Here is a 16,165-nt window from a genome sequence, read left to right as displayed (position 1 = left end):
TGAGTATCCTGTTATTGCAGCACTTTTTGCTGAATTTTTGTTTGTTTTCCTTTATCTCTTTGCTTGTTTGTTTGTTTTGGGACGCGCATGGGCCAGGAATTGAACCTGGGTCTCCTGCATGGCAAATAAGAATTCTACCACTGAACTACCCTTGCACCCCCTATGAAAAACCTTTTTTTTTTTTTACTTTTCTTTTTTAATAAATGGCTATGAGGAGGCAAAGACTTACATGATTTTTATGTGACAGTTACAATAATAATAATCATAATTTATATTTGCTGTATAGTCATTCAGGATATGGTTTCATGCAAACTCTTGTTTCTTCTGGATACCATAAATAAATCAAGATGCTAATATCAGCTCACTAAACTTATACTCACTTTGAAGTATTCACAGAACAAATATTATCCTCCATGTTGTCTATTGGATCCAGGGACCCTGGGTAATAAAATTGGTTCTGTATATTCACTCAGGCTGGGTTAAAATAAGATAAATCACCATTAAATTAAAGAATAGGTGACCCACAATTTCAGTCAGCTTCTGGACCAAAGCCTGCTGACTGCATGAACCTATGATAAGCCTTTTAAACAATACACTAGAGTTATTCCTTCGAAGAAAAAATATCCTTAATATCACTCAAATTATATATACACGCACCTCCAATCAAACAGCTAAAAAGACTGACAAACCAAATGCTTATGAGGATGCTAAGCCACCAGAATTTTCATCCGTGGGTGGCAGTACAGAATGGTACAAACACTAAACATGTATCAACTCAATGATCAAGCAACTCTATTTAATTCATCCACCCAAGAGAAATGACTACACAAAAAGACTGTTCAAAAAAGTTCATACCAGATTTATTCATATAATAGCTAAAAACTGGAAACAGTTCAACTGCCTTCACTAGGGGAATGGATAAACAAAAATATACACAATAGAATACTACTCAGCAATAAAAGGAACAAACCACTCACTTACTCAACAACATGGATGAATCTCAAAAACATTCCATGTTAAGTGAAAAACATTCATTCATGCTAAATGAAAGAATCCTTACACAAAAGTATACTATATGATTCCATGTATACAAACAGGTTTTTTTCTTGGGGTTGGGGGCAGGACTAGGAAGAGATACGAAGAAACTTTCTGGTGTGTTATAATGTTCCGTATCTTGAAAAAGGTTTCTTTGGCTTACACAGAGATACACATTTGTCAAAACTCATGGAATGGTGGCTATTTAAGATTTGTGCATTCACTGTAAAATTTATCTCAAAATAAAAAAATGATTGTAAATAAATATTTAGCTTTAGTTAATCATATGCATGCTCAAGTGTTCAAGGATGAAATATAACTAATGTCTGGAACTTGGAAATGCAACATAAGATAGATTGATGGATGGATATGTGATGTAGGTCATGGGTAGATGAGTACTCACTATACAATTCTTTCAACTCTTCGATATGTTCAAAAAGTTTCAGAATAAAATGTTGGGGAAAAATCAGTTTATCTGTCAGAAGCTACTATGCGCCCCATTTTTGCATATTTACATATGTGTGTGTTGTTTATACGGTACGTACATGGACATGCATATATGAAGTATATGCATGTATGGGTGTGCACGTTTATGCATATTACTTATTCAAGTGCTCTCTCTGATCCAGATCCTACCCATTCAATTTTTTAAAAGTACTCAAAAAAAAAAAAAAAGTCTCAAATCCCTCCTATACCCAAACAATACAAAACAAACACACAAAAAGAACTTCATCCACAATACCAACCTTCTGGAGGATTATGGGAAGATGATAGAGTAGAAAGCTCTAGAATTTAGTTCTTCTACCTCCTTTAAACAGGCAAGAATTGTCTGAAACAGCTATTCTGAACCTGGAGTCCAGGTATCCCATCCAGGAAAGTGTGGGAACAAAACAGTGATAAATTATGAGTCCGTCACTGAATCACACACAAACTGAGAACCCATAAACACTACTTGATTTAAACAGATTCTCCACCTGAATCAGTCCTTCCTGAAACCACCTTAGGACATTCCATGAAGATGGCATCAGGGATGAAAGAGACATTTAACTTCAATAACAGCTATCTATTTTAATGACTCAGTCCATATGCCAGACCCCTACAAGACCAAAATCCAATTAATGCTCCCCTAAAACTATTATTATCTCCATTTTGCAGATATGGAAATTGAGAGCAATAAATAATTTTCATAGGGTCATTACTTTCAAGCAGCAATTTGTAGTTTACCTTTCATTTAATTACACATTGTATACATTCGTTTAATAAATCAGTGATGTAAAAGAAACAGTTTGGGTTTTTTACATTTTATGTGGAAACTTTGTAACTACAGAAGTCACAAACCAACAACTCATAGTTAAATCTGACTTTAAAAATTACATATTTAAAAAGCAGGTTAGGGAGTAAATGCTTAAAATGTACAGAGTTTCCATTTGGGATGATAGAGATGCTTTGGTAATGGACGGTAGTGATGGTAGCACAATATTATGAATGTAATTAACACCACTGAATTATACATCTGTATGTGGTTAAAAGGGGAAATTTTAAGTGGCATATGTTACATATATGTACATATGTTTTATATATATATGTTATACATATATACTTTTTAAAAAGTTTAAAACTTTTAAAAAAATGTGATGGAATTACACAACAGTGAACCCTAAATTAAACCATGGACTATCATTAAAGTACAATTATAAAAACGTACTTTCAAAAAAATAAAAATAAAAATGTGCTTTCATCAATAGTAACAAATGTACCACATTAATAGAAGGTGTTAAATAATAGGGTCATGTGCTGGTTTGAAGTTATGTACCTCAGAAAAGCCATGTCCTTTAACCCTCATTCAACACTGCTGGGTGGTATCTTTCTGACTACTTCCACGGAGATGTGACCCACCCATTTGTGGGTGGTAACTTTTGATTAGATGGTTTCCATGGAGACAATTCTCCACCCATTCAAGGTGGGCTGCTTACTGGAGCCCTTTAGAGGGAACCATTTTGGAAAAAGTTTGACAGCCTACACAGCCAGAGACCTTTGGAGATGAAGGAGGAATACACCACGGAGGAGCTTCATGAATAAGAAGCCAGGAGAAAAAGCTAGCAGACATCACCATATGCCTTCCCAGCTGAGAGAGAAATCCCAAACTTTGTTCGCTTTTCTCGAATGAAGGTAACCTCTTGTTGGTGCCTTAATTTGGACATTTTCACAGCCTTAGAACTGTAAACTTACAGCTTAATAAACTCCCCTTTTTAAAAGCCATTCAGTTTCTGGTATATAGCATCCTGGCAGCTTGAAAATTAGAACAGGTAGTATACAGGAACCCACCCTGTACTTTATGCATAATTTTTCTGTAAACCCACAACTTCTCTAATTAAAAAAAAAAGATAATTTCACATAAAAAAAAATCCCATCCTTCTTCAGCTACTCCCGGGTCACTTCTGTCCCCCTTCAAAGCCACATTTCTGAAAGAAGTAAGCATACTTCCCATACTTTCCAAGAGAACATCTTTACCTTCTATTCTGGCTTACGCTCCACAAACTCAGCCAAATGCCTCTTGTTCAAGATCACAATGATTTCCATGTCACTAAATCGAATGGACATTTTTCAATACTAATTCCTTGAAGAATGCAAAATATTAAATTTACCTGCTTTTAAATTTGTTAAATTTGTAACAAAGGAAGGAAACCTTATTTGGTATGTGAACAAGCTAATAGAAAAAAAAAGAAACTCAATTTCAATTTCATATTACGACCAAGTTAGAATAGAGGAAGAAAATTTAAGGGATGAAATCAGGAAAAAGGGGAAAAAATGAAGTAGAAAAGTAGATAAGCCCAATAGCTGAAAGACTGAATGCCAATGGTCTATTCTCATTGTCACCGAATCCTACTGCATTTTGAAATTCTAATGAATTCATTAACCACTGTTCACATTTTTTTCAACTGGCAGTCATCATATCTATAAAAGCTATACCCTAAATGGGGTCTCCCAAGCTTCCTATTTATGTGGAAGTTATTCTCTGAGTTACAAGAACAATAAGGAGAGAAGCAGGTCCCCGAAGAATGAGACAAATCAAGCTAAGGATCAACATTAGCATAGAAACGATTTCCTAGTCTTCTGCAGGTGAGTACTCAGAAAGACTTGTCTAGCAAATTCATTACACATAGCTCAAATGCCTTGTAATAAAATTTTGATTTCAGTATGTCAGATGATATAAAATTGGACAGTAAAATTAGCCACTGTAAAAAAATAACCCTATCATCGCCTGCCACGCGGGAGACCCGGGTTCGATTCCTGATGCCTGCCCGTGCAAAATAAATAAATAAATAAATAATAACCCGATGAAAATTGATGGATGTGTAGTACACAAACAGTGAACTCTAAATTAAACCATAGACTATACATTTAATAGTATTGAGGCAGGAGTAGAAATAAGATGTTGGCTGGCTGAGCAAAGAGGCAAATCCCAAGAAGCTGAGTGGCCCCAAGCCGAAAGAAATCTCCGAGAGGAATAGCAATAAACACACCTGGGGGCCAATGGGCTCCACCTGAGCGAGGCATGTATGCTCCAGCATCAACAAAGAAGGGAGAAGGGTGGGGCCAACTGACCCCACCTGAGTAAGTCATCTAGGCTCAAGTATCAAGGAAGGAGGAGAAAGGGGAGGGTTGTAAAATAGTTGATAAAAATTACAAAAGGAACAAAAATCTACAAAAGCAGATTGCCCCATATTGCTGGGGCCTCTTACCTTTCACCCCTTCTCTTGCGAGAGTACCCACATGCTCTTTCTCTCTGCATGTGCATTTAATAAACTTTCTGCCTGCTTTCTGTGCTGTGTGAGAAAGAATTCTTTCTTGCACATGGCCAAGAACCTAGGAACCTATATCAAGCAACAGTATAATTATAAAAATGTGCTTTCATCAATTCTAACAAGTGTACCATACCAATGCAAGGTGTTAATAATATGGTGGTATACAGAAATTGTGTTTTGTTCTGTAAACCCATAATTTTCTAATTAAAAAAATTTAGTATTCTAATTAAAAAATTAATAATCCTATGAATTTATTTAATTAAAGGAAATTTTCAGGTAATGCGACTTCAGAGATGAAAGCTAAGCTTCAAATATGAGATTAAAACATGCACAAGAATTTGAATTGTATCTAGGTTTTAAGGTGATGGCTATCAAACTGCAAGTCACTTTCTGTTGCACCCTCAGGAAAGTATCTGACTATGGACCCATCTAAAGACTGACTAGTAAAAGAAGTGTGGGAAAGAACATTCTAGCAGGTGCAAAATTAATAAAAGTATACAAGGTAAAGATATTCAGTCAGGCTTTAAGTATTTTTTAATTTTCTTCTAGCACTCATTTAATTTTCTTCTAGCACTCATCTGTTGTAGATCTTGCCACAGATGACAGTTTCCTAAAATTTCCGTCTGTATCCTTGCTACCTATTCTAAGAAAGCAAATTAATTTATTCCACAACCAATTATTAAGTACCTTTAATATGGAAGCCTAGTACTATCTGCACTGTTTGAGTTAAAAGGAACAGAGAGTATAGCTAATGGTAATATATTATGATTATTGAGGGACTCTATTTTAACCTAGCTTTTCACATCAGAACTTTATACACAGTGGCACTGTTTGCCTATTTTTTAATGTTAAGCTTAGTTTGTCTCTCACATTTGAATTCCACTAACCAATGGAAAAGTCATGATGGATAAAACAGTTTAAATTCAATCGTAAGGAAGGAAGCAGGGAATGACTTAATCACAAACTATACAAAACTCCTGCAAATCCAAAGTCACTGCTTTATAAACAGTCAAGTTTTACAAACCTCTTTGGAAATCCAATGAAAGTTAAGACCCTGTGGGTGGCTTCTGACAAGGCTCCCAGTAATCTCTACATCCTTGTATTCACATATCTGTGCAATCTCCCCTTGGGTGTGGGCTGGACCTATTAATTTGGATGAACAGAATATGGCAAAGTGAGGGGATGTCTATTCCATGGTAAAGCAAGGGGATGTCTATTCCATTAATAGTTTACAAAAGACCATAACTTCTTACTTACTAGTGCCCTCTCATTTGCTCACCACCCTGATGAAGCAAACTTCCACATTGTGAGATGCGCTATGAAGAGCTCCATGCAGAAAGGAACTGAGGAAGGCCTCTAGTCAACATCTCATGGAGAAACTGAAGATATGAATCCAATAACCCATCAGTAAGTGAATCCAATCAACACCCACATGAGTGAGCTAGGGAGGGAAACCTTCCCAGTCCAGACTCGAGATAACTGCAGCCTTGTGCAGTCTACCAGAACGTAGAGGTTATTAGGAGCCCTATTAGAAACAACCTAGCATAGGGTCCTCAGCTTTCATTAAATTTTCAAAGAGGTTTATAATGCAAGAAGATCAGAATTCTGAATCTAGACTTTATACTAAACAACCATTCTTGTGAGAGGACCAGTGAAGCTGCATGTGGATTCCTGATGACAGAAACTGTGAGATGATAAGCGTGTGTTATTTTAAGTAGCTACATTTTGGGGTAATTTGTCATACAATAATAGTTAATTAACACAGCTCCTTTCTGCACATGAGTACAGATAAGTACTAATTTTGTTAAACATTTCAAGGAATTATGGAGGCTCTCTGAAGCCTACTACTAGAACTCCTAATGGGCCAGGAATCCCAGATTAAGAAGTTTCAGAAATGATAAACACCAACCAGTTTAGACAAAAGGCTTACAGGAAATCAATTTAACCATGCTATGTAGTTTACCAAATGTCAGAATACTTTCCTTCCATGAAGTATTACTTGAAAGTTAAACCATTTCAAATGTAATTGAAATTATTTCCAAACAAAATATTTTGTAGGCACTTAATAAGAACTGAGAATAAAATAATAAAATGACTGAGACACTGACCTTAACTTTGAGAACTTTACTGTCTAGTGGGTGAGATAAACACACAACATGCACAATAACTATCATACTCTTGGAAGCACAGAGAGAGATTTGTATATGGTGGCCATTCATATACATAATAAAATGACCTTTGTGAATTTTAATTATACAGTAATTAAACAAAATACCTGTACTGTTTTTCCAAGTCCCATGTCATCACCAAGAATACACCCTCTTCCTCGGATGTAGTGTCCATAGAGAAACTGGGCTCCTTCCCTTTGGTAGTCTCTCAAATACCTATTAATAGTATAAGGAATTGAGTCTCCATCTTCAGATAACTTAAAAGCAACAGCAGATGATGGAAATTTTCGGTTTGGGAAATAAGGTTTTTCAAAATCTTCATCATCAAATATAAAACTCCTACAGCAATCTTTAACAGATTTTACTTCTTGCAGTTTTTTAAGAGGTACTTTCCTTTCTAGAGAATCTGAATATAAGATGATTGCAAATGTCTTCCCATTTTCATCCACTGTGATAGATTTTATGCTTACTTCACAAAGTTTTTCATTATCTGGAGAAGGGGCAAGACATCTTGCTCCTGGATGCCATATGTCTACAAAAATAAAAGAAAAAATAAAGTTTCCAAATGTAGCTATAAATTTAACCTCATTTATCTACTGATAGGAAAAAATAAAGGATTTCACATAAATACCTTTTCTAAAAACAGAAACAAGATAAATTATATATATAACATGTATACAGATATTTTCCTAACTGTATATAATAATCATCACCACTGGTGATTCTGATGCAATAGATACAGGCCATGGGCATCTGGTTTTATTATTTTGTTTGGCTGTTACTGTTGCATTCAAATGGTGATTCTGATGCTAGGCCAGCATTGAGAACCACTGATTTAAATAGTCTTGATGACTCGTGAACATTATGTATATGGTAGAGGAATAGTAAACAGGAATTTGTAATGAGTAAGCTAAAATCCTCCAGACAGCAGTGTTATAATGCTTCTTCTGTCTGCTTTTTTATAGTTATTCCATCTCCTTTCTCTGGTGACAGCTGTTTCTTCTCACTGTCAATAGTGCTGCTTCTAAACCATTGTTTTAATTTGTATACAGCCAAACAAGGGTACCTTCAATTCAGCTACAGTGATGTGCACCAGCTTTGTCACAGCTTTTTCCCTTCTAGGTTTTGCATAGTTGAGGTTCTTGAAAGAGTGAATTCTAAGATCTCTTTCTGACCTTTCTATATGAACTTCTGTGCTTAACAGTACAGCCATTTATTTTATTTTCTATTCAGAAAATATAGCATTATATATATTTTGAGGGGGGCTCAACAGAGTACATATTTACTGGTCCAATTAAAAGGTAGCAAGCGGAGGAAACTAAGTAAAAATAATCTTCCAGATGGAATTTCTTATGGCAAGAATCAAGAGGAACTCTAAGGGTACAACTATAAGAATAGTAGGAATTATTTTTCTCTTAGAGATCAGATGGTCCACTGAACGTTTCCTAGAGTCTTCCTGATGACCCTGGGTTAGGTTTTTGTAACATTCATGATGACAACATGATTAGGTTTATAATCTTAAGCAAGAATAGCAAGCTCATTGTGGTATTGCCATCAGTTGCCCCACAAAAGTAAAGACATTATGCCCATTAACTTTGGTGAGGTTGTTTTGACATACAATCCTAAGCACACAGGAAAAAATCTGCTCTCCCAGTCAAATCTTGGGATCCCAAATGTTTGAGAATTGTTGCACTACTCCAAGAGACAGAGATTTAATATGAAACTTAAAAATCTTGAGCCACTGTACAGGAATAACAGATAAGTGAATAGGTCCCATTTTCAGAACAAGACTGTTTATGCCTTAAAGTCACCTGACTCCCCCACCCCCACCCCAAATTAACCCCTATAGTACTTCTTAACACACTATTTCTGTTTCAGATGTTGTTTGCCTATTCAGCAAATGTCTTTTTATTTTCATGACTTAAACACCAATCATTTACCAGATACCATACCCTACAATGGGCAAAAATTAATAACAAAACAAATGCTAAATATGATGGTGAGAAAACCTTGTCCATAACTAGTCTTCCTAGATCTTATTAATTGGCATCACCATCTAACCAGTTGCTCAAGGTAGAAAACCATTAGTAAGCCTTTATTTCATTTTTTAATATTATTCCCTACATGGAATCCACAAGAATGTCCTGCTGATTCTACATAAAAAATATATCATTTTCCTCCACGGTCACTGCCACCATCTCTCTAAAGCAAGGGTTGGCAAACTTAATCTGTAGTTAAATTTTAGGTATTTTGCTAGTTTAGGGTATTTTAAATTTTGTGGGTTTTTTTTTTTTTTCCAAACAAACACCCCTTCTTCCCTCCCTCACATCCCTACTAACCTTTAATCTACTTCCTATATCTGTGAATATGCTATTTTTAATCATCTCTTATAAGTGGGATTATACAATATTTGCCCTTACACGCCTTGTTTATTTCACGGAGCACAAAGTTTTCAAGAGTCTTTGATGTTGAAATATGTCTTATAACTTCGTCTTTCATATGGTCAAATACTTTTACATTGTATGTTTATACATTTTGCTTATCCATTCATTTGTTGATGGACATTTGGGTTGTATCCACCTTTTGGCTATTATGAATAATGCTGCTATAAACAATGGTGTGCAAGTGTTTGTTTGAGACACAGTTTTTATCTTCTTAGGGTATATACCTAGAAATGGAATTGATGGGTGATATGGTAATTCTCTGTTTAACTTTTTGAGGAACCACCATACTGCTTTCCACAGTAGCTATAGTATATTACATTCCTACCAACAAGGTACAAGTTCTAATTTTTCTCATCCTCTCCAATACTTGTTTTCCCTTTTTTTTTTTTTAATAATAGTCCTTGTGGGTATGAAGTAGTATCTTGTCATGTTGTGGTTCTGATTTCTCTCTCCCTAATGGTTAATGATGTCGAACATCTTTTCATGTGCTTCTTGGCCATCTGTATATCTTCTTTAGAGAAATGCCTATTCAAGTCTTTTGCCCATTTTTTAAATTGGGTTGCTTGTCCTTTTGTTTACAGTGTAACAGTTCTTTATATATTCTGGATATGAAGCCCTCATTCAATATATGGTTTACAACTATATTCTCCCATTTTTGTAGGCTGTCTTTTCACTTTCTTGGTAATTTCCTTTGATGCATAAAAGCTTTTTAATGTTGATGAAGTCCAACTTATCTATTGTTTCTTTTGTTGTTCACGCTTTTGGTGTCATCTAAGAATTCATTGCTGCATCTACTTTAGGTTTTCCAGGCCATATGGTCTCTCATCTCTGTACTGTAAAACACAGCCACAGACAATACATAAACAAATGTGTGGGCAGTGTGACAATAAACTTCATTTACAAAAAAGATGGCAGACTGTTTGCCAACCTTTGCCCCTGAACATGCCACCATCAGCTTTCTCCTAAACTTCCTGTATGGACTTGTAACTACTATTGCCACTATTGTCCTCTTATGATTTTCTTTATGATCTGGTCCCCGCCATCCTCTTTAATTTCCTACCTTCTCTACTCCTTTCATTCCAAACTGGCCTCCTTGGTATTCAACTATGGCAAGCATTTTCCCACTTTAGGGCCCTTGAGCTTTCTGTTCCTTCCATAGATATGTAAGTGGTTGATTTTTCTACTTCATTCAGGTCTGTTCAAATAGCACCTCAAGAGATGCCTTCACTGACTACCCAATCTAAAAAACTACGACTCTTTTTTGCTTTACCTCACTTGGTTTCATTTCTAGGAAAAAATATAAAATGTCTGCTACAGTTTGTCTTCTCAAACTAAATACAAGTTCCCTAAAACTAGTTTATTCACTCCTATAACCTGAGTACCTAATACAATGTCTGAAACCTAACAAATATCTATAGAATTAAGGAATATTATTATTATATAGCCAACATTTGAGCGTTTCTCTGTGCCCTCAATTATCTCACATAATATTATTAGTTCAGAAACAAAAGTTATCCAAATTGCCCAAAGTCACACAGCTATTAAGCAGGTGAGTCTGAATTTGACCTCAGCTATCTGGCCTCGTAGCTACCAGGCTATAATAGTTCACACCTGAATTAGCAACTTCCTGGAAGTTAGTATCCCCTGCCCCCTTTAACGGTCATATGAACATCTCAGTCACCAGTATCTCCACTCAACAGCTTCATCTATTTATTTTACCTGCCAGGCTCACAGGTATTCATATTTGTGGCTTCTGAATTACAGCTTCATCAATTCTGAGCCCTTTGAGTTTAGGCGTATTAATTAACCTCTCAGAGCTATAGCTCTGACTTCCTCATCTATTTAATGAGATCAGTATCTTCCTCAAAGGAAATCACGTAGATGGTCAGCATATTGCTGGGCACACAACAAGCATTCAGTACCTGGCAGCTTGTTATATCACATTATATAATGGAAGCTAAAGAGTTTGGAACCAGAAGGCATCCCAGATGATTTGTGGCAGATAACCACACCTTCCCTAAACCATCTCTTGTTGTCCCAAGAAGATGGAATATAAAGCTCTAACTCAGTACATCACATATTAAGTTCTTTGTGTAATTAAAGTGAACTGGAACTAAGTATCTTAGTCTTTATTCAAATACTTAAACGCCTACCATTCACTAAGAACTGAGGCACACAAAGATAAGAACTAAAAGTAAAAATATTTACTGAGCGCTTACTACGAGCCAGAGGCTGGATAGTAGAATGCTTTGCATACTCCATCTCGTTGAATAAGCACAGCAACCCAGCAATGAGCCTAATTTTGCAGATGAGGAAACTGCTCAAAAGTTGGGTTAGCAAGGAACTGTTCGAGGCCAGCACCAAGATCACGAGCAGTATGATTTCCAAGGTCCATGTTCTGAACACTGAATCGCAAAGAATTGGCTAACCCTAGAGGGGTTCACCATCTCCAGCCATCACTCAGAGAAGCCACAACGGTAAAACCCAACCCGAAGGGCCCTGGCCGAAACGGGTCCAAACCCGCGCAGTAAAGACAAGGTCTCTGGGCAGAGTGGCGATCTCGGAGCCTATACCTTTGCCGGCGGTTTCCGCGCGGGGCTTCGGGACAGAGGCGTCCATCTGGCCAGGGGGAGGGGCCTGGCAGCCCCGCGGCATTTAACACCCGACTGGCGGTGGAGGACAGCGAGGAGGGGGCGGGCAGACGGGCCGCGGCGGCCAACGATACCTTCCGCCCCTCTCCGCACATCGCCCCCCTGGAGCCCAAAACCACGCGATGCTGGGAGCAAAGGTGGAGGCTGAGGGAGTCCAGGGAGAAGGGGATGGCGGCGTCCGAGGAAACGGCAGAGCCGAAGGGCGCTGTGTGAGCCTGGCAACGCGGCGCTCACTGAGTCGACTCAGGCTCAGCTGCCGGGGGAGGCCAGAACCTGGGCATGGTGACCCCTTCCCCGCCCTTTCAGGGTCGGGCCTCTCTCCCCAACACACAGCTCATTACAACTGGACTCCAAAAATCCCGCGAGAACTGGCTGCGAAATGTCAACGGGATCTCGCGCGAACCAAACTTCCTTTATATGGGCGGAACACTCTTCCTTCTGTCTCTCCCCCGGGAGACTGATTGCGTAACTCTTCGTGATAGTCTCAAGTATCGCGATGTTTGCCGCACTGCTGTAGCTTTTACTTGTGAGGGAGGGTTAGAGATTTACGACAGGTCCGGACGTGAAGGTGTTTTAGGGACCCCCCAGAGGACGGCGGCCTGAAAGGGGCCCGTTGTCCCCGCGATTCTGGCTTTCCTGTTTATATTTGGTGTTTGGTGATTTCGTTACCTTGCCGCACGCCTAGGAATTTTAGGAAACGAACGATTCCCTCCTCGAATGCTGCCTCCGCTGTAGGGACGTCAGCGCTTCAAGTCACCCAGGGGGAGGCTGAGTTTGAAATTAGCTCGTGTTCTTGGGTCATACACTTCAAAATGCAGTAAACCACAAATAACTTACGTGAAGACAAGAACAGCAGCATTTTCCATAAACAGAAGGTAAACGTAAAAATGCTGTTAAAATTTAAGCTTTTTCCGTGTACCGTCTAAAGTCACCAGTGGTCTGTGTAACGCATTATGAGAAAACGCTGCTGTAAGTAACCCATCGAGACTGATTTTGCAAGCAATTTCATGGCACCATACCTAACTCAAGTTAATACTCAAACGCTTCATACTTTTGCAGATGTTAGAGATTGAATAATCCAAAGATAGATCCTGCACATGTTAAAATGTTTTCGTATACAACTTGCATTAGGTTAGCCATAATGGCCTGTATTAGTTTCCTATTGCTGCTGAAACAAATTGATCACAAATTTAGTTGCCTGAAAAGACACAAATTAATTATCTTGCAGTTTTGGAGGCCAGAAATCCAACTCAACTCTGGGCTAGAAGCAAGTTGCCAGCAGGGCTGTTCTCCATTCTGGTCCCTCTAGGGAAGAATGGGTTTCTTGCCCTTTTTTTTCAGGTTGTAGAGGCTGCCCACATTCGTGGGACTAGTGGTTTTTTCCTCAGTGTTCAAAGCCAGCAGCATTGCTTTGCTGACCCTTCTCCCTTTGTCACCTCTTCTGGCCACAGCTTCAGATAAAGGTTCTTTAAGGCTCGTGCGATTAGATTGGGTCTAATTGGATAATACAGATTAATCTCCCCATTTCAAGGTCTGCATTCTTAACCACATTGGCAAAAGCCCCTTTGCCATGTAAGGTAGCATAGATTCCAGGAATTAGGACAGGACTTCTTTGGACATATTATTCTGCTCACCATAGAGCCGTCGTAACAAGGAAAGCTATATTGATATTTGCCCTGCAAATACATAGCCATTCTTTCACAAATACTACACATCTGTAGTATATTTTATAAAATACTTCATCTAGAATATCATTTGTTTCTGTTTACCAGCAGGTAAAAAATTATATTTAAGAGAATCTTCTAACTCATTCATTAACTGTGTGAGATAACCTCTCTATGCTTCAATGTTCTTACCCATAAAATGAGCTAATGATCATAACCTACCTAAAAAGGGTATCATGAGAACTGAATAAGATAAATAAAACACGTAAAATAGTGCTTGCCTCATGGTAAGGAATATATATTTTGCTATTATTGTTATTAAAGGAGAGTATCCATTGAAAAGTTGTATTCTGCATAGCCACTAATATTTTGGCTAATCATTAATACATTATTACTTAGATTAGAATTATAAATTAGATTCTAACTTAAAACTTCCATGACTAGTTTACATATTATCTTATGTACAGCTAAAACAGAAGAGACACTGCTGATTATAATTGTAACTGTGGATTCTATCATTCATCCTAATGTTGGAGATTTTTAAATGTAGGGGAAAAATCTGCTCAGAATTGATGGAATACATATTTTACTTAAATTCTCTTCACATTAGTTCAAAAATTAATGGCAAATGAAAATTTCAATCGAGGTTAATTTTTTTTTCTACAACTAGTAGAGAAGGAATTTATCTCCCAGTGAAATTGACTTTTATAATATTGTCTTGTTTTTCCAGAAATTTAGAGATTTAAGATGTAGATCTTACAGAGCTGACCTTCTAAATAGAAGTGATAAGACTAATTCACGCGTAAATTTTTATTTAAATGAAGAGATCATCTGGTTGAAGAAAAACCTACCCTTGTGACTAATAGAATAGAAGGGTTCCTTCTTTTCTGAGAGCTTATTGTTTGATCTCCCTCCATGGCTGTGATGCATACTGAGGCAAAAATCATCCTAACATGAAAATATGTATTAGTGAACTAGATGCCCTATAAAATTAGACAGCCTCAAACATTCCTTCCCCAATTAACAGTAGCTTTTGTCCTTGCCCATTGCATAGACATCCTTGTCTAGTTGCTGATGTTGTAAACTATAATGCAAATCACGGCAAAGTGAAACTGAAAGTCTTGCAAAATACTTAGGAATTCCTCAATTCACTAAAAATGATGTTGGCTAACTGAATCATATGTGAAACCTCTCCAAAGGAGGATCTAATAAAGTATAGCCAGTTCACACTGTCGAAAGAGAGAGAAAAGAATAACAAAGATGATGATGGCATAGGTATTTCAAAAGAATATTACTTCACTATCAAAGAGGGTCTTAAGAAAGATAATTAATTGGAGGGAAAAAATTAGTCTCTAGGACCACTCTGTAAAAGTCAAATACATGTGTATATATATGTATATGTATGGTTCACAGAATTCCAAAATTGTGAGTTTATCTAGCAAAAAGACTAAAGAAACAAATAGAATGAGAACCAAAGACAACATAAGAATTGGAGTCTTAGAATCTGAGTTGAACGATTTTAGGGTGTACTATTCTTCCCTTGATACAATGTTCCAGCCAACTTTAGTAATGAAAAGAACAGAATAAAGGAAGAAAAGTTGAATGGGAACAAGTGAAAAGTAGAAATAGATGTGTCCTTCTTTGCCAAGAAGTAAACTAAATCCCCAAAATTTTAAACCTTGGGCCAAACAAAAGAAAATTTTAGGTTTGAGCCAGGTTTAGTAAAAGATATATGGTGCATGGCAGGTCAGTATTATAAATATACCATGATCCCATATGATGAATATTATTACATCTTGAACCTTCACCAAAGCTATTTTTACTTCATAGACTCATTGAATATTAGAATTCAAAGAAATTTTAGGAATCATTTAATCCAATGTGAGAAATGCTCACTTGAAATAGTTTGAGGAATGTGAGGTGATTTACCCAGGGTCACAAATAGCAAGTAAAAAAAGTCAGGACTAGAACATGATGCTTGATTCTCTTTCTAATATGATAAGTCTATAAAAGTGTTATTCACAGAAGAGATTTTTAGATTTGAAATTTTAAAACGTGATTCTGTTTCATGCAATATTTCATATTTCTTGTCAGACAATAGCCTGAAACTTCTTATAACCAAACATTGAGAAAAGCTGAATTAAATTTTTTAATTAAAACACTCAAAATGCATAGCTGATTCAAGTGACACCTCAGGACAAAGAAGCTATAGAAAGGTTAAAGGCATTAGGATTTCCTGAAGGACTTGTGATACAAGCATATTTTGCTTGTGGAAAGAATGAGAATTTGGCTGCCAATTTTCTTTTACAGTAGAACTTTGATGAAGACTGAAATGGACTTTTTTTTTTAATCTCACAATTCACACCAGTGCATTATACTAACTGTTCACTGGATTGT

The 16,165-nt window shown here is 37.0% G+C and overlaps 1 protein-coding gene and 1 long non-coding RNA gene across 12 annotated transcripts in view; one reads left to right on the top strand and one right to left on the bottom strand.

Annotated features, from left to right (window-relative positions):
* The window catches only part of ERCC6L2 (ERCC excision repair 6 like 2), a 170,803-nt gene extending 158,087 nt beyond the window's left edge, over window positions 1-12,716 (bottom strand). The window contains exons 1-2 of one of the 7 annotated variants that reach the window (XM_077148717.1): window positions 12,027-12,716; window positions 7,117-7,541 (exon numbers count right to left, since the gene is read on the bottom strand). In XM_077148717.1, coding sequence (XP_077004832.1) covers window positions 7,117-7,541; window positions 12,027-12,108 — 507 coding nt within the window. In that variant the 5' untranslated portion in view covers window positions 12,109-12,716. Of the gene's footprint in view, window positions 1-380; window positions 1,069-2,848; window positions 3,679-4,778; window positions 4,911-7,116; window positions 7,542-11,672; window positions 11,980-12,026 lie in introns of those variants that run through there. The other 6 variants (XM_077148711.1, XM_077148712.1, XM_077148714.1 and 3 more) reach the window with 6 other exon arrangements.
* Window positions 12,476-16,165, top strand: part of LOC143673776 (uncharacterized) — a 134,934-nt gene continuing 131,244 nt past the window's right edge. For 2 of the 5 annotated variants that reach the window (XR_013170639.1, XR_013170638.1), the window contains exon 1: window positions 12,476-12,979. This is a non-coding gene — a long non-coding RNA (uncharacterized LOC143673776). The remainder of the gene's footprint in view (window positions 12,980-16,165) is intronic. The other 3 variants (XR_013170635.1, XR_013170637.1, XR_013170636.1) reach the window with 3 other exon arrangements.

This window comes from Tamandua tetradactyla, chromosome 2 (assembly GCF_023851605.1).
Source record: "Tamandua tetradactyla isolate mTamTet1 chromosome 2, mTamTet1.pri, whole genome shotgun sequence".
Classification (NCBI taxonomy): Eukaryota; Metazoa; Chordata; class Mammalia; order Pilosa; family Myrmecophagidae; genus Tamandua; species Tamandua tetradactyla.
Note: the sequence above shows the minus strand (reverse complement) of the source record. Positions and strands in the feature narration are given on the sequence as shown.